At 42.9% G+C, this 19,803-nt stretch overlaps 1 protein-coding gene across 5 annotated transcripts in view; it reads right to left on the bottom strand.

The window, feature by feature from the left end:
* Positions 1-18,814, bottom strand: part of cobll1b (cordon-bleu WH2 repeat protein-like 1b) — a 199,471-nt gene extending 180,657 nt beyond the window's left edge. The window contains exons 1-2 of one of the 5 annotated variants that reach the window (XM_072262036.1): positions 18,655-18,814; positions 18,213-18,339 (exon numbers count right to left, since the gene is read on the bottom strand). In XM_072262036.1, the coding sequence (XP_072118137.1) occupies positions 18,213-18,249 (37 nt within the window). In that variant the 5' untranslated portion in view covers positions 18,250-18,339; positions 18,655-18,814. Of the gene's footprint in view, positions 1-18,212 lie in introns of all 5 variants that reach the window. The other 4 variants (XM_072262035.1, XM_072262034.1, XM_072262037.1 and 1 more) reach the window with 4 other exon arrangements.
* Positions 18,815-19,803: the final 989 nt, after the last annotated feature.

The following is a 19,803-nucleotide window of genomic DNA, read 5'->3' on the forward strand; positions in this document are numbered from 1 at the left end:
AACAAAGCAATAATTCATGAAGGATTATCCCTTGGTTTTTTTTTCAATTTTGTTTGTGGTATTTATGAGTACACATGCTGATGAAAACAAGTCATAAGTAGTAATACTAATCTGACCTTTTCCATCATTACTATTCATTGTTGCACTCTACACCTCACTTGCTCAAAAGAAATCAACCACTAACGCAAGGTCAACTAATGTCATTCAACGATATAACTAATTACCCACTTGCCTGTTGTCAGGTAGTTGATATCTTGTTAAGGCGCTGGAGAACAACCTCATTTCTAGCCCAGCACATAAATGCAATTATGAAGAAAGCAAGGCAGCGCCTCCACTTCCTTAGGAGTTTGCATCAGATTTGCAATGACATCTACAACTTTGACAAGCTTCTATAGATGTGTGGTGGACAGTACTGTATTTTGACTGGTTGCATCATGGTCTGGTATGGAAATTCAATGCCCTTGAATGGAAACTCCTTCAAAAGGTAGTGGATACGGCCCAGTCCATCACAGGTAAAGCCCTCCCCACTATTGAGCACATCAACATGGAGCACTGTCAGAGGAAAGCAGTATCAGTCATCAAGGACCCCCACCACCCAGGACATGCTATTTCCTCATCACTGCCATCAGGAAGAAGGTACGGGGGCCTCAGGACTCACATCACCAGGTTCAGAAACAGTCATTATCCCTCAACCTTGGAAACTTTTGAAGCATCAGGCTCTTAAACCAGAGCAGATCATTTCCCTTAACTTCACCTGCCACATCACTGAACTATCCCCATAACCTCTGACCTCATCTTCAAGGACTCTATCTCATGTTCTCTATATTTATTGCTAATTCATTATTATTAGTTCCTTTTTCCTTTCATATTTGCAACTTGCACATTGGTTTATCTTCCAGTTGGGTGCAGTCTTTCATTGTTTCTATTGCATGGATTTACTGTGTATACAAACAAAACAAACTCAAGGTTGTATAAGGTGACATCTATGTACTTTGATAATAAATTTAATTTAAACTTTGAACTTGTCTGTGCAAGAAAAGATTTTTCCTTTCGTTTTTCAGTACCTCATATGGAACAGAGGTGGGTTGTAAACCCAAAGGTCACACCTTCAAGTCCCAGTCATGGTTTAATATTTCAGAGACTAACCAGCTCATGTCACATCATGGCAGGGCAGCATGATAACATGGCGGCTGGCATCACGCTTTACAGTGCCAGTTGCAGGATTCAAAGATTCAAAAAAACTTTATTGCCATTCTAACTGTACACCAGCTCTGCAGGGCAGAATGAGACAGCGTTTCTCAGGGGCAGTGCAATCATAACATAACAAACGCAACACTAAATAATAAACATAACAATAAATAGTAAAACACAACAGCCACATATCAGTTAAAATCAAGTTATAAGTGTCCAGCGCAAGTTAAAAGTGTCCAAAGCAGAGTCAGGTAGAGCAGCTATTTAGCAGTCTGACTGCCTGTGGGAGGAAGCTGTTTAGTAGCCTTGTGGTTTTAGTTTTGATGCTGCTGTAACGTTTGCCTGATGGCAGAAGAACAAACAGTTCATGGAGAGAGTGTGAGGGGTCTTTAATGATGTACCGTGTCTTCTGGAGGTATCGACTCTGAAACAGGTCTTGGACAGAAGGTAGGGAGACCCCAATAACCTTCTCTGCTCCTCTAACTGCCCTCTGCAAGGCTTTTTTGTCAACAGCACTGCAGCTGGAGTACCAGGTTGTGATGCAAAAGGTCAGCACACTCTCAACCACGCCTCTGTAGAATGTAGTTAAGATGTTAGTGGGGAGTGATGCTTGTTTAAGCTTCCTCAGAAAGTGCAATCTCTGCTGGGCCCGTTTCACAATCCCAGTGGTGTTCCTGGACCAGGTGAGATTGTCCAAGATCTGCACCCCAAGGAACTTGATGTTTTCCACTCTCTCCACTGTGGAGCCGCTGATGCTGAGGGGTGTGTGCTCAGGCTGAGACCGTCTGAAATCGACGATCATCTCCTTGGTTTGATTTCCATCGCAGACTGCAAGGAGTCTGTACGTTCTGCCCGTGACCGCGTTGGTGTCCTCCCACATTCCAAAGACGTATAGCTAAGATTAGTGAGTCGTGGGCATGCTGCCTTGGCTTGGTGCTGAAAGCACCATGACACTTGAAAGCTGCCCAGAACAATCCGCGCTGAATGGATTTGACGCAAGTCATACATTTCACTCCATGCTTCAATGCACGTGTGACAAATGGAGCCAATCTTTCTTTCATGTCAGCTATTGAAATCCACTGGAGAGTGCTGGTTGTCAGAGAAAATTTGCCATGAATAGCTGTGATTTGGAGAAATGAATCTGCTGTTCCAAACCACAGAAATGACAGTAAACACAACCAGAGAACAACTTGCTATTTAAAGAGGGACCAAAGCAAAAAAAAATTAAAAAGTACTTCTTTTTTCAAACTTTCACAGTGTATGTTTCATCTGATGTCTACTCCATCGCTACGGTAACACCCTAGACAGGAAAGAGAGTCCCTATCCATATGACACTTTCACCAGTTAAGTGACTTTATTTCAATGATGAGTTGTTGCACATCTGTTTTCCCACACTTAACTTGGAATATACTTCGGGTGTGGAAAACTGACATGACTCCAAAGCAAAGTGCAGCTCAACTCTCTACTCTGAATAATTTCAACAGTTGATTAAATTCGGGCTGCATTTATGCAAATAACCGCAAAAGAAAACTGAATAACATCAACAATACACCCGTGGAGCCAAAGCACACATATTAGTTAAAGGATGCAAACTATAAACAGGGCAGCACAGTGGCATAGTAGTTAGCACAACGCTTTGCAGTACAGATGACCGGGAGTTCAATTCCCACCGCTGCCTGTAAGGAGTTTGTACGTTCTCCCTGTGACCACATGGGTTTCCTCCAGGTACTCTGGTATCCTCCCACAGTCCAAAGACCTACCAGTTGGAAGGTTAATTGGTCATTGTAAATTATTCACCGTTTAGGCTAGGATTAAACCGAGGGATTGCTGGGCGACGCGGCTCGAAGCTCTGGAACAGCCTACTCCGCGCAGTATCTCAATTTTTAAAAAAGTAAAAATAAATCAGACTCTCCCTGATATTAAAGCAAAACTTCTGAGAATCACTGTTATATATTTGCTATTTCAGTAATATTCGAGTACTCTTTGATTAAGCATTCTTGTTCTTTTAAATAATTAATTACGGATTATATGCAAAAGCACGTGAATTGCGTACATCGTCATGCTACCACGTGTATGCTTTGCTTAAAGTAAACACGAAATTAGACCTGCATTTTGGACTCCCACATCTTCCTTAGAAATAGCTTAATGTTTTGAAGTTTCAAAATATAACAGCCCCTCCTTTGCTTTGACTAAGACAACACCAAATGCAAACACCCCTAACTTTTCAAATGGACATGCAAAGTCCATGCAAATGCATTCATTCGTACTGACTGTTCAAGTTCGAACTACTGCTCTGAAATGATGAACTCTGGGAGACAGTAAGCAAGTTGTATCATCATCCAAGCAAGAAACCCTCATTAGACATAACACAAGGTCCAGCGCTGCTGTTTTACCATCGGGTTATTGCTCCTTCTGCCTTTCACCAGATCCCTGCTGCTTCTGGTTTTGCTTAACCTCTTTGTAGCCTTCACTCATTGAAGAGATCGTCTGGGTTTCAAAAGGAATGGTTCTCCACAACCCCGCCCCCACCTTACCACACAGACACACACACACACACACACACACACACCCACTGACATTTGCCTAGCCAGCTCTGACTCATTTACTGATCTGCACTGCACACATAGGCTCCTTGCTTCTGCTAGTTCCATTTAAGCAGCATTCTCTGATCTAAATGTCATTCCATCAAACTGCAATTAGAGTATCTCTAGTGATTCCACAACAAATCCACAATGTCGATCAGAAAGCTGTACTCTTTAAAAAAAAGCCACCTCAACAAATGTTCACATATCCTAACAAACTCCTAATTATTTACCACGCAAATTCTTAATTATTAACCTTGCAATAGCCATAAGACCACAAGATATAGGGGCAGAATTAGGCCATTTGGCCCATCGAGTCTGCACCACCATTTCATATGGCTTTCCCTCAGGCCCAATCTCCTGCCTTCTCACTGTATCATTTCATGCCCTGACTAATCATAGCCCGCACATTGCATTACAAATGATTAGTCCTATGACATTTAAAAACGCAAACACGAGGAAATCTGCAGGTGCTGGAGATTCAAGTAACACACATAAAAAATGCTGGTGAACGCAGCAGGCCAGGCAGCACCTATAGGAAGAGGTATAGTCGACGTTTTGGGCCGAGACCCTTCCTCAGGACTAACTGAAAGAAGAGATAGTAAGAGATTTGAAAGTGGGAGGGGGAGGGAGAGGTCATTTCAGATCTTCCCCTCCCCCTCCCACTTTCAAATCTCTTACTAGTTCTTCTTTCAGTTAGTCCTGACGAAGGGTCTCGGCCCAAAATGTCGACTGTACCTCTTCCTAGAGATGCTGCCTGGCCTGCTGCGTTCACCAGCATTTTTTTTATGTGTGTTGCTAGTCCTATAACATTATTCTCTTTGATCTGGAAAAATAATAAACTAGAAATATTTTGTACATCTGTTTATTTCCAAGTTGAACAGAAAATATGAAAATAACCCACCCATTACTAGATAATGTTTATATGAATACTGAATACCACAATAAACTTCACATCAAAGTTGAAACATCCCTGAAACAGTAGTGGACTTCTGTATTTGACAACTGAAGATTGCCACAAAGATTGTTTCTATACCAAAGTAACTACAGACTCCGAAACAGTACATTTGCAGAACTCTGTTATAATACCAAAGACATCTTTTTTTAAAATCCTCCCACACTCAAGTTCCCAGATGAATATCAAAATTATTCATGAACTTTTTAATCTCTTCAAAGTTCAAAGAAAATTTATTATCAAAGTACAACTTCATCACCGTATAAGACCCGAAGATTTATTTTCTTGCGGGCATACTCAAATAAATCCAATAACCATAATGAAAGTCTGCACCCAACTGGGTAGAGAAACAACTCATGAGCAAAAGACATCAAACTGTCAATCCAAAGGAGAAATAATAATAATATATAAATAAGCAATAAACATAGAACATAGAACAGTACAGCACAGTCCAGGCCCTTCAGCCCACAATGTTGTGCCAACCCTCAAACCCTGCCTCCCATATAAGCCCCCACCTTAAATTCCTCCATATACCTGTCCAGTAGTCTCTTAAACTTCACTAGTGTATCTGCCTCCACCACCGACTCAGGCAGTGCATTCCACGCACCAACCACTCTCTGAGTGAAAAACCTTCCTCTAATATCCCCCTTGAACTTCCCACCCATTACCTTCAAGCCATGTCCCCTTGTATTGAGCAGTGGTGCCCTGGGGAAGAGGCGCTGGCTGTCCACTCTTATCTATTCCTCTTATTATCTTGTATACCTCTATCATGTCTCCTCTCATCCTCCTTCTCTCCAAACAGTAAAGCCCTAGCTCCCTTCATCTCTGCTCATAAATATCAAGAATATGAGATGAAGAGCCCTTGAAAGTGAGTCCATAGGTTGTGGGAACATTTCAATGATGGGGCAAGTGAAGTTGAATGAAGTTATCCCTACTGGTTCAAGAGCCTGATGGTTGAGGGGTAATAACTGTTCCTGAACCTGGTGGTGCGTGTTATAAGACTGTACCTTCTTCTCTGACGGCAGCAGTGGAAAGAGAGCATGAGCTGGGTGGGGGAGTCCCTGATGATGGATGCTGCTTTCCTGCAACAGTGTTCTGTTTAAATATGCTGAATGGGGGCAGTGCTTTTCTCACAGTGGACTGGGACGTTTCCATTACTTTGTAGGATTTTCCACAGTGAAATTGCAGTTTAAAAATATCCTTTTACAACATATCTGCAAGAGTATAGCAACAACCCAGAATCATTGTGAACATAATTAATTCTAAGTATGCAACTAATTATAAGAATGGTAAAACATAAGGTAACCTGGCAGTAGATACTGACGTAATTGCAGGGAAGGTCTGTCAGTAAAATAAGAACATCTGTTGTTCGTATCTGTAATGAGGGAAGGAATAATCGATCCCAGAATCCCAGTGGCATCTCATATTCTCTTTCCCCAGCCAATTTTTCTAACTCAGCTATAAATGCTCCCCAGCCACATCAATACTCTTATAAAATATGGGTGTGGGCATATGGGTGTGTCTCCCTGCTTGATCGGACTAATCAAGCTATCAGCTCTACTGATGGTCATCACGGGCACGGATAGAGCATCTATCAGCACCTTCAAACTTTCACAAGGATGCAGATTATTGCAACTTCAAAAATTAAATTACAGTATTTACTAAGTACAGCAACATTCAACAGGATGAAAGGAAATAACAATCTCTGATTTTTTTTTCCTCACATTGAACTTCGCTTACTCATAAAACAAATAAAACATAAATTAGGTATATTATTTGGCCAGTTACAACATGCCATCTTTGAAAACCAGTGAAGGAGAGTCAGAGCAGGCCAGGAGCAGAGAGTGGCTCACATACTGACTGAACAGAGCACCTCATACCTCCCTGCAATTGGACACTCATCCACCTACCTCAATGAGTGCAGCTCCAATTATAGAAGCTCCATCCTACCTAGGTTAAAGCAGTGCAGTTGACTGACATACCATGACTATCCCAATGATATACTCTCCAGTCTACAGGCACATCACAGTTCAGCCTCTAACCTGATGGCATGAATATCGATTTCTCCTTCTGGTAAACAAATTCTACCCCCCTTCCCACTTCCTATATTCCCCAATCTGACCTTTTACCTCTTCTCACCTATCTATTACTTCCCCTGGGTCTCCTCCTCCTCCTCCTTCCCTTTCTCCTTTTATCCACTCTCCTCTCCGGTCAGATTCCTTCTTCTCCGGCCCTTGACCTTTCCCACCTACCTGGCTTCACCTATCACCTTCCAGCTGTCCTCCTTCACCTCCTCCACACTTTTATTCTGGCATCTCCTCCCTTTCTTCTCCAGTTCTGAAGAAGTATCTTGACCCAAAACATCAAATTTTTATTCATTTTCATAGATGCTGACTGACCTGCTGAGTTCCTCCAGCATTTGGTGTGTGTTCTGCTTTGGATTTCCAGTATCTGCAGACTTTATGGTGCTTGGCATAATTCTAAGATGTTTATGACAGCTCTGTTCTCCCACCCCCACCCAATACATTATTCCTACTGCCTCTCTTGCTAGTTCACCAAGTCAAACATCACCCTGTCTTTGAAATAATACTTCAGCTGATTCAGTATTGTGGGGGCAAAATCCTGGAAGTCGGGATCTTGCAGAGGGATTTCAGTAATCATCACGTTATCACGAGTAGTCAATCATGAATAAAAAGTACTTTATCATGAATAAAAAGAAAACAGCAATAAATGTTTGTAATATCAGAAATCCTCCAGGAGGAGGACATCAACATTGCCGTAGAGTTGGGAGGCTTGCATGCCTCAATGATCTATGTTGGCTGGGGTCGGGGCTTTACGCTTTGGCTCTTGGTAGGGTCATTCATGCCAGGTCAAAGGGTAGAGGCCAGCTCAAGAGTGATACACCAGCCTTCCAGGTTCGGGGGTTGAACTCAGGGTTATCAACTCCGACTGATAAAACAAAATTTTTAAGGAAACAACAAAGAATTCTTCTACATCTGAGTGCAACGGTATTCCTGAGTCTCCAACCAGGACTTGCATGACTGACAGTAGTCAAAACCGAGAGGAAGCTACTACCATGATGAAGAAAGCTCTGAACACCCATCGAGATGGAGGACATTCATTACTGCCCTAAACACCAGCGGCGTAACAGGCAGTAGGCAAGAAATATTCGAACACCCAAATCCTGCAAATAAATTAAGGTTTGTTTCAATTTTTTTTTCTACACAGGCTTCCTGCTTACTGCTTCAGGATTCTGAGCTAAGCCAATTTTTTCAAGGTACTAATAGACACCCCTTCAGCAACAGCCTATGGCAAAGCCTGAAAGCTTTTATAGATATGTAAAAAGGAAAAGACTGGTAAAGACAAATGTAGGTCCCCTGCAGACAGAAACGGGTGAATTGATTATGGGGAGCAAGGACATGGCAGACTAATTGAATAATTACTTTGGTTGTGTCTTCACTAAGGAGGACATAAATAATCTTCCAGATATAGTAGGGGACAGAGGGTCCAGTGAGATGGAGGAACTGAGCGAAATACATGTTAGTAGGGAAGTGGTGTTAGGTAAATTGAAGGGATTGAAGGCAGATAAATCCCCAGGGCCAGATGGTCTGCATCCTAGAGTGCTTAAGGAAGTAGCCCAAGAAATAGTGGATGCATTAGTGATTATTTTTCAAAACTCGTTAGATTCTGGACTAGTTCCTGAGGATTGGAGGGTGGCTAATGTAACCCCACTTTTTAAAAAAGGAGGGAGAGAGAAACCAGGGAATTATAGACCGGTTAGCCTAATGTCGGTGGTGGGGAAACTGCTGGAGTCAGTTATCAAGGATGTGATAACAGCACATTTGGAAAGCGGTGAAATGATCGGACAAAGTCAGCATGGACTTGTGAAAGGAAAATCATGTCTGACGAATCTCATAGAATTTTCTGAGGATGTAACTAGTAGAGTGGATAGGGGAGAACCAGTGGATGTGGTATATTTGGATTTTCAAAAGGCTTTTGACAAGGTCCCACACAGGAGATTAGTGTGCAAACTTAAAGCACACGGTATTGGGAGTAAGGTATTGGTGTGGGTGGAGAATTGGTTAGCAGACAGGAAGCAAAGAGTGGGAATAAACGGGACCTTTTCAGAATGGCAGGCGGTGACTAGTGGGGTACCACAAGGCTCAGTGCTGGGACCCCAGTTGTTTACAATATATATTAATGACTTGGATGAGGGAATTAGTTTGCGGATGACACGAAGCTGGGTGGCAGTGTTAGCTGTGAGGAGGATGCTAAGAGGATGCAGGGTGACTTGGATAGGTTGGGTGAGTGGGCAAGATCATGGCAGATGCAATTTAATGTGGATAAATGTGAAGTTATCCACTTTGGTGGCAAAAATAGGAAAACAGATTATTATCTGAATGGTGGCCGATTAGGAAAAGGGGAGGTGCAACGAGACCTGGGTGTCATTATACACCAGTCATTGAAAGTGGGCATGCAGGTACAGCAGGCGGTGAAAAAGGCCAATGGTATGCTGGCATTTATAGCGAGAGGATTCGAGTACAGGAGCAGGGAGGTACTACTGCAGTTGTACAAGGCCTTGGTGAGACCACACCTGGAGTATTGTGTGCAGTTTTGGTCCCCTAATCTGAGGAAAGACATCCTTGCCATAGAGGGAGTACAAAGAAGGTTCACCAGATTGATTCCTGGGATGGCAGGACTTTCATATGAAGAGAGACTGGATGAACTGGGCTTGTACTCGTTGGAATTTAGAAGATTGAGGGGGGATCTGATTGAAACGTATAAGATCCTAAAGGGATTGGACAGGCTAGATGCAGGAAGATTATTCCCGATGTTGGGGAAGTCCAGAACGAGGGGCCACAGTTTGAGGATAGAGGGGAAGCCTTTTAGGACCGAGATTAGGAAAAACTTCTTCACACAGAGAGTGGTGAATCTGTGGAATTCTCTGCCACAGGAAACAGTTGAGACCAGTTCATTGGCTATATTTAAGAGGGAGTTAGATATGGCCCTTGTGGCTACGGGGGTCAGGGGGTATGGAGGGAAAGCTGGGGCGGGGTTCTGAGTTGGATGATCAGCCATGATCATAATGAATGGCGGTGCAGGCACGAAGGGCCGAATGGCCTACCCCTGCACCTATTTTCTATGTTTCTATGTAATCTGGATAAATATCTCCAGCCCCTTTTTATAATTCTTTCTTGATGTTGTTCAACTTGACCTCCCATGACCATCCCATTAACCAACTGAGACACAGCTAAAAATCGATATTACATTACAGAATTCCCTACCATCTTTCACAGACTTTCTCCCCAATTTGGAAATGACAGAAAAATTCCTTAGGGACACATCCATTTCCAAATATGAAAGATTAAATGCAGATCCTGGAGTAAGTACAGGTCCTATAAAAGGATGACACCACAGTTCTCCAGAAAGGAAAACACCTTTGTTTGGGATGGGGGTCCCAACCTGGGGTGCACAGATCCCTCGGTTAATGGTAGAGGTGTGTGGGGAATTCCTGCTATGGTTGGTCATGTAAACCAACAGCCTGAATGATCTATAACTGCTTCTCATATTTTCACTCAGCAACATACATTTAGGCAGGATCTTTATACAACAGCTTCAAATGTATTTCAAGATTCTTGACCAAAATGAAGAGGAGGGATGAGCAACAGTCGAACTTAAAGATCAGTGACATTCAGCTGTTATTTAGGAACCTACAGAGCTTCCAGAACTACTTAGCTCTTGAACCAAAGGGGATAACTTCACTCAACTTCACTTGCCCCAGCTGAAATGTTCCCACAACCAATGGACTCTTCATCTCATGTTGTCGATACTTATAGCATATTTACTTATTATTATTTCATTCTTTTTGTACTTGCACAGTTTGTTTTCAAGATTCAAAGATTCAAAAGATTCAAAAAAACGTTATTGTCATTCCAACCGTACATCAGCTCTGCAGGGCAGAATGAGACAGCGTTTCTCAGGGGCAGTGCAATCATAACATAACAAATGCAACACTAAATAATAAACATAACAATAAATAGTAAAACACAACAGCCACATGTCAGTTAAAATCAGTTATAAGTGTCCAGTGCAAGTTGAAAGTGTCCAAAGCAGAGTCAGGTGGAGCAGCTATTTAGCAGTCTGACTGCCTGTGGGAGGAAGCTGTTTAGTAGCCTTGTGGTTTTAGTTTTGATGCTCCTGTAACGTTTGCCTGATGGCAGAAGAACAAACAGTTCATGGAGAGGGTGTGAGGGGTCTTTAATGAGGTACCGTGTCTTCTGGAGGCATCGACTCTTCTGCACTCTGGTTGAACGCCCTTACTTGGGCACTCTTTCATTGATCCTGTTATGGTTATTATTCTATAGATTTATTGTGTATGCCCACAAGAAAATGAATCTCAGAGTTGTATATGATGACATACATGAACTTTGATAAACTTACTTTGAATAATGAGAGGTAATCATGAAGGGCTGCTGGAAAAAAGGGACTGAACAGAAGGCGAAATTAACAGGAGCTAAGAATTAGAACATGGCTAACCTCAGACAGCATAGTTCAGATGGATGAAATTCCAGAGGACTGAAAGCATTTAAACTAGAGCATGATAATTGTGCATTAGAGATATAAACGATCAAGCACGCTCAGCTGGACCTTACGTCACAGTGTTTTGCATACAAATTACAGAAGGTGAAGGGCTCACAAAAAAGCATTGTATTGTTTGGAGGTGGCAAAGCATTTCACCCTCAAATGATTTAAATCAGGAACCAAAGAAGGTAATTATGCAGAGGTGGAAACGGAGGTTCTTGTTGATAAAGACAATGTATGCAGAACCTCTGGAACAAAATAAATGGCAATGGTATCATATGGCTTAAGACAATGGCTTTGAACTCAATATTTAACTTGATCATTGATCAAAAACTCAATAACAAACTGACAGAAAAGGAGCGCAGAGGCATTGGGAAAAATCAGTAATAGTGGTGGACAGAGAGCTCTGCAAACACCCAAGTGAGATATGAAAATGATGTTATGTGATGCTAACAGGCAAGTAAGAAAAGACCATCGGGAAACCTGTGACGCATGATACCATGGGAATCCTGCCCAATCCAATCCACTGGCAGTGTTCACGCCTCACACATTTCCTGTGCATATACTTTTTCCAGTCTCATTCATATAATCATTTAGTTTTGATTTCCACAGTCATCCTTTGAGACAGAGTGATTGGTAAGTGGTAACTAAGGTTTGGGATGGCACTTCAGCGTACACCCACAAGATCCACAACGGTCTTTTTATCATGGCTCATTATCATCAAAAGCCTTGTGCCAACTTTTAAATGTTTTTTTTAGCATCAGCAATATTTAATACTCCTTAAATTGGATTTAAATCATCAAAAATCAATTTACTTAAAAGTGTTAAAACTTAAAAACATTCAGATTAAGTAAATTAAAGAAAAACAAAAAAACCCTTAGATGCTCTATCTTTTAATTTACGATCCATAACACTTTCCAAATAAGTGAAGTCACCTTATGTGAGATCAAGGTGCTGATGTTAAAGTGCAGCTGGACCCTCCGGCCAGTATATTAATTCCCAACCCTTGGACTCGGACCAATTCCAATGGAAAACAGAGTGGCTTTTGAAACAGACAGTCATCTCCTTCCTGATTTCCACACTGTACTTGCACAGGCACAGGAATCAGAAATAAGGTGACCTAAAAACTGATTTTTAACGATCTCCATCAATTATTATTTTCTGACCCTGTGAGCTTATTGGATGCTTCAGGCACTTTTCTGCCAGAACCTCGGCTATTTTCAACAGCAGAAAACCATATTTGAATAAAGCTTATTAGCTAGGTACAAAGGGAAAAGTAATCCCTTCATTCCTTACTAAATAAGTTATAACAGCATTAGATCAAAAGGCAAGACAGATGGATAATTTTCAGAGTACAGTTATTCTTTTCTCAACTGAATTAAGCTGGAAAATGTAGAATTTTTAAAAATGTATTTATTGAGATACAGCATGGAGTAAGTCCTTCCGTCTCTTCGGGCTATGCCGTCCAGCAACCCCCGATTTAACTCCAGCCTAACCATGGAACAATTTACAAAGACCAATTAACCTATCAACCAGTAGGACTTTGGACTATGGGAAGAAACCAGAGCACCTGTACGAAATTTATGGGGAGAACATACAAACTTCTTATAGTGTTGGGAATGTCTTTCAAAATTTATCTGTTGGTAGACATATTATTTCAAGTTATCAATCTATTTTTCAAATTCTCCCTTCATACCCAAGTACTGGGCTTTATTCAAGTCCAAACCTTTCCATTTGTCTCTCAAGACTTTCAGTTCTTCTAACTGTAGCAGCAAGCCTGAAATTTGTAATACTTTCAGGAAACAGTGATAGACAATGAAAAACAAATCACTGAGTCAGAAGATGGAAAGAAAACAGACAGTCAAACTCGTAGAAAGGAAAAGAGTAGCAAAAGAAAGTTCAGGTTCCTTAAAGACAGAAACAAGTGTAAATACAAATAAGGCCAGAATTGCACTGTTAGACCATAAGACATGGGAGCAGAATCAGACCAATTGGCTCATCGAATCTGCTCTGCCATTTCATCATGGCTGATTCATTTTCCCTCTCAATACCCAATCTCCTGCCTTCTCACCATATCCCTTCATGCCCTGACTAATGAAGAATCAATCAACAAAGAAGAGAAAATCTGCAGACAACAGGAATTCTGAAGATGTTGGAAATTCAAGCAACACACATCAAAGTTGCTGGTGAACGCAGCAGGCCAGGCAGCATCTCTAGGAAGAGGTACAGTCGACGTTTCAGGCCGAGACCCTTTGTCAGGACTAACTGAAGGAAGAGTTAGTAAGAAATTTGCAAGTGGGAGGGGGAGGGGGAGATCCAAAATGATAGGAGAAGACAGGAGGGGGAGGGATGGAGCCAAGAGCTGGACAGGTGATTGGCAAAGGGGATATGAGAGGATCATGGGACAGGAGGTCCAAGAAGAAAGACAGGGGGGGGGGCAGGGGGAAACCCAGAGGATGGGCAAGGGGTATAGTCAGAGGGACAGAGGGAGAAAAAGGAGAGAAAGAGAAAGAATGTGTGTATAAAAAAAATAACGGATGGGGTACGAGGGGGAGGTGGGGCATTAGCGGGAGTTAGAGAGGTCGATGTTCATGCCATCAGGTTGGAGGCTACCCAGACGGAATATAAGGTGTTGTTCCTCCAACCTGAGTGTGGCTTCATCTTTACAGTAGAGGAGGCCGTGGATAGACATATCAGAATGGGAATGGGATGTGGAATTAAAATGTGTGGCCACTGGGAGATCCTGCTTTCTCTGGCGGACAGAGCGTAGGTGTTCAGCAAAGCGGTCTTCCAGTCTGCATTGGGTCTCGCCAATATATAGAAGGCCACATCGGGAGCACCGGACGCAGTATATCACTCCAGCCGACTCACAGGTGGTGTCCCCTCACCTGGAAGGACTGTCTGGGGCCCTGAATGGTGGTAAGGGAGGAAGTGTAAGGGCATGTGTAGCACTTGTTCCGTTTACAAGGATAAGTGCCAGGAGGGAGATCAGTGCCCTCAAGTTTACCTGGTTCATTTCCGACACCTCCCTCCCCTTTCTAGATCTTTCTGTCTCTGTCTCTGGAGACAGCTTATCCACTGATGTCTACTATAAGCATACTGACTCTCACAGCTATCTGGACTATTCCTCTTCCCACCCTGTCTCTTGCAAAAACGCCATCCCCTTCTCTGCCACATCTGCTCTCAGGATGAGGCTTTTCATTCCAGGACGAGGGAGATGTTCTCCTTTTTTAAAGAAAGGGGCTTCCCTTCGTCCACTATCAACTCTGCTCTCAAACGCATCTCCCCCATTTCACGTACATCTGCTCTCACTCCATCCTCCCGCCACCCCACTAGGAATAGGGTTCCCCTGGTCCTCACCTACCACCCCACCAGCCTCCGGGTCCAACATATTACTCTCCGTAACTTCCGCCACCTCCAACGGGATCCCACCACTAAGCACATCTTTCCCTCCCCACCTCTCTCTGCTTTCTGCAGGGATGGCTCGCTACGCGACTCCCTTGTCCATTCGTCCCCCCCATTCCTCCCCACTGATCTCCTTCCTGGCATTTATCCTTGTAAGCAGAACAAGTGCTACACATGCCCTTACACTTCCTCCCTTACCACCATTCAGGGCCCCAAACAGTCCTTCCAGGTGAGGCAACACTTCACCTGTGAGTCGGCTGGGGTGACACACTGCGTCCGGTGCTCCCGATGTGACCTTCTATATATTGGCGAGACCCGACGCAGACTGGGAGACCGCTTTGCTGAACACCTACGCTCTGTCCGCCAGAGAAAGCAGGATCTCCCAGTGGCCACACATTTTAATTCCACATCCCATTCCCATTCTGACATGTCTATCCACGGCCTCCTCTACTGTAAAGATGAAGCCACACTCAGGTTGGAGGAACAACACCTTATATTCCATCTGGGTAGCCTCCAACCTGATGGCATGAACATCGACTTCTCTAACTTCCGCTAATGCCCCACCTCCCCCTCGTACTCCATCCGTTATTTATTTTTATACACATATTCTTTCTCTCACTCTCCTTTTTCTCCCTCTGTCCCTCTGACTATACCCCTTGCCCATCCTCTGGGTTTCCCCCCGCCCCCCTTGTCTTTCTTCCCGGACCTCCTGTCCCATGATCCTCTCATATCCCCTTTGCCAATCACCTGTCCAGCTCTTGGCTCCATCCCTCCCCCTCCTGTCTTCTCCTATCATTTTGGATCTCCCCCTCCCACTTTCAAATTTCTTACTAACTCTTCCTTCAGTTAGTCCTGACGAACGGTCTCGGCCTGAAACGTCGACTGTACCTCTTCCTAGAGATGCTGCCTGGCCTGCTGCGTTCACCAGCAACTTTGATGTATGTTGCTTGAAAATCTGCAGATGCTGGAAATCCAAGCAACACACACAAAATGCTAGAGGAACTCAGCAGGCCAGGCAGCATCTATGGAAAAAGAGTAAAATCAACGCTTTGGGCCGAGACCCTCAAAACGTCAACTATACTCTTTTTCTTCAACTTCTGCCTTAAATACACCCAAAAACCTGGCCTTAACAGCTGCCTGTGGCAAAGAATTGTGCAGATTCACCACTCTCTGGCTAAAGAAATCCTCATCTCTGTTCTAAAAGGACATCTCTCAATTCAGGATGCTCCTCTGGTCATAGACTTCCTCAAGTAAGGATCAAGAAAAGCTCCAGTTATTATCTAAACATTCTATCTTGGGCTTCAAAACAGTGAAACCCAAGAACAAACAACAGCAAGGAAATTAAATGCCAAACACCCACAAAGTCCACAAAGCTGTGTCTTCAGGTTTCATGTGAGGTGCTTGTAGGGACCATAGATGTATTAGCAATGATATTCAAAATTCCTGAGATCTCTGAAGTCAGATTTTTAAAAAAACATTAACTCTACTGCGCAAGAAAGAAAGGAAAAAGAAAGATGGAGGAAAAATGCTGGAAACTATTAATATGTGGTAACAGAATGCTTACCAAAGCAGAACATGACAATGTAGTCTCAACATGGTTTTATGAAAAGGAAATTGTGTCTGACAAATCTAATTGTTACACTCTCATTCAATCTATTGATGTATACAGGGGAACCAATGAAAATAGTTTCTCTGGTTTTTCAAATGGCATTCAATAACATGATCTGTTGTATTAACACACGGCATGGAGCTCAGAAATACAGTGAACTATGAGAAGAATAGTATTAAACTTGGAGAAAATATAGGCAGGCTAGTGATTTGGGTCCTGATGAAATTTAATGTAGAACAATGCCAAGTGCTAAAATTAGAGAGGAAGGAAATAAGAGGCAGCAGAAACTGAAGACCATAAATCTTTAAAAACAGAGAAAGCTAGAAGTATGTGCGCAGATGATCAAAAGGTCAAGTACCCAAAGAAAAATAGTACATGAGGGAATAAGACCAAATAAATAGCTCTCGCATGTACCCAGCATTACTTGACGAGCAGAACGGCCACCATCCATGTTAAAACTTGTCTATGATTCTAACAACCTTCTGAAATTCTCTAGTCGAGAAAGTAGATGACATCAGCCGTTGAGTAAGTTCAGAGATGATGTCAATTGACTTTTGAAAACCAAAGCACATAAAGTCAGCCAAGCTTCCAAACAAGAAGACTTTTTACTTCTTCTCACCTACCTGTTACTTCCCCCTGGCTCCCCTCCTCCCTCCCTTTCTCCTATGGTCCACACTCCTCTTCTATCAGATTCCTTCCTCTCCAGCCCTTTACCTTTCCCACCCACCTGGCTTCACCTATCGCCGTCCAGCTAGCCTCCTTCCCCTCCCCCCAACTTTTGATTCTGGCATCTTCCCCTTTCCTTCTTAGCCCTAATGAAAGATCTCGGCCCAAAACGTTGACTGTTTATTCCTCTCCATAGATGCTGCCTGACCTGCTGAGTTTTTCCAACGTTTTGTATGTGTGCGTTGTTTTGGATTTCCAGCATCTGCAGAATCTCTCATGTTTTTCACCGTATTGATGTTTAGGGAAGGAATAGGTGGTGAAATCCTTTTGGCACAGTCATTTCCAAAATAACACAACAGCAATCCTGTAGAGCTTATTATGGGGGCAGCCAATATGGCCGTGGATATGGGATTTGAAGTGGCCCTTCGAATCATGGTCTTATTTAAAGATACAGAAGAGAGAGAGGTCAAAAGGCCTACTCCTGCTTTTATTCCTTGTTACAAATAAATGGGAATGGAAGAGATGGGAGTGGATGACGATGGAAATAAGAATCTGAAAAAAAAATTATGTGAGGTAACAGTTGAACTATAAATTCCTCCTTTATGGCCAACCTTCAGTTTTCAGGCCAGATCTTTTACAAATGTTTGCAGAGTCTTTGATTTTTACACTTCATTTGTTTCTGATCAGTTTGACCCCACCAGCATTTCTGGCTGTTAAAAGAACAAGGTTCTATATTATACAAGTTTTTATTACAACATAATCTTAAATGCGAGTCACGTTGTCATATTTTCCTCTTAAATTCTTATCTTAACCCATGTCCAATAATAAGCTGTTCTCCTCTCCGCTGTTTCTATATTTAATAACGAGTGGCAGATTATACAGTACATTTCATACCTTTGCTCCCCCTCTGCAAACTTGCCTGAATCCGTTACCACCCTGACTAATAATGCGCCCCAAACATTTTTATGATAACGTTAACTTTCACGCAGAATTATTAATCATGTCCAATCTCCCTTTTTGAAATGTGCGCTGTGGGAGAAAGAAAGGAAGAGGCCAGTATGTTCTTGGTCTCCGTGAAACAATGAACCAACAGTTATGTAGTTTATTTTCTTGAGACGGTTGACAAAACATTCAATGCAAAAACAAAACAACGAAAACAAAATTAACTCTAAAATAAGTGTGCCATAAAACTGCCCGAGATTACATTGAGTGCAGTACTCACCCAGCAGGCAAAGGTGTAGTGCCGGTCCCGGGTGCATGCACTTCCATTGCTTTTTGCCCACGGAAAAGTTAGATAGTAGTTCCACGAAAGTCCTCGTCAGCAGAATGGTTTCTCCCTTCTTGTCCAACTGGAACGGAAATACACCAAAAGAACAACACTATTTGGAATTATGAGGCCCCGAGCAGTCGCAATCATGCAGTGATTGACGTTGGGAATGACAGAAAGCTTTGTGTGCGTCCTGGGCGCACCTTGGTCTGGGGAAGCGCCGCGCCGCGCCGGCCCCGGGATTCCTTCGGCGCTCACTCACGCTGCTCCGGGCCGCCCTCTCCCGACTTCCGCACTCGGCACCAACACTGCCACTAAATGCGCTCAACTGGCCGATCGCGCTCCCTTTAAAAATACAAACATTTTCAAGCCATGACATGTGCAAAAAATTACACACTCCGGAGTCAAACTTTCCGAAGAGTGGGGTCAATCCCGGACACGATTTTAGAATTCCCTCCTTCCTCGGCTACTGGATTGCACAAGAAGCGACTGCCCATGCACACTGTACAAAGTTAACACGCCAGCATCTACCCCAATGGCAGAGGGTATTTGCATATATTTATTTATTAATCGTTTTGTTTTCCTGGTTGAAGTTTCTGCCGGGATAATGCAGGCTGGAGCTGCGTTTTTCAATTCCTGCCGCTAGGATCCCAGGACGATTTCCTGCCTGTGGACTACCCCACGTCCACCTGCCCTGAAAGCCCTCACTTTGTTAAAAAAAACTAAAACAAACTAGAAGCAGCAAATTGGCGTGTTTACTTTAAAAAAAAACATCACTGTCTAATCTTTAGAAATGCACAATTTACATTCGATTTGCAATTTCAAGCATAAGTTTTTTAAATGGCAAACTTTTGTATTGGTATTAAAAAAGTCGTTTGCACCCAATGGCACTCCTCCAGCAATCGGGAGAACAGGAAACAGGCTAAACCGGCCAAAGTTTTGTTTACTGCACTAAACCCCAGCTTTGCTTATGCACCTCTCTCCTCCCTTATAATTAGGCCACACTCTTCTGCAGAGGCCATAACTCACCCCCCTGTTAAAGGCCTAATTTTAAATAAGGTTGACGAACATGATTTTTTTCCAGAGGTGGGGGGTGTTGACACACCGGGATTGAGATCAGGTTGTTCAAATAACCTTGAAATATATCTGCGCGTCTTTGAATGGGGCCACTCCTGTCAGAAGAATGTGCCAGCAATCACTTGATGTAACACTATAATGTTTTTTTTTCCCGGGGCCAGTTCTGCAAATTGACCAGTGAAAACCGATTAGTTGGGCTTATTGTAAACGTTCACCTCAGAAACTACTAGTAGATTGGCAGCTCATTACGGTTCTATTACATTTCAGTGCTTCGGAGTTCTGTGCAGCAAGATCTTGTTTTCAATTTCCTATATTTGAGCTCTTAGAATTGAAAGAATGATTCTTTATAAACCATGAAATTCCTGTTTAAGACGTAAATCTTTAGAAGTGCCTGACTGGTTTATAGTCTCTGAAGAAAAACAGTGGCCCGAGGCACAACCAGGCAATGAAGCCTCTCATAGTTTACCTT

Source organism: Mobula birostris, chromosome 6 (genome assembly GCF_030028105.1).
Source record: "Mobula birostris isolate sMobBir1 chromosome 6, sMobBir1.hap1, whole genome shotgun sequence".
Classification (NCBI taxonomy): Eukaryota; Metazoa; Chordata; class Chondrichthyes; order Myliobatiformes; family Myliobatidae; genus Mobula; species Mobula birostris.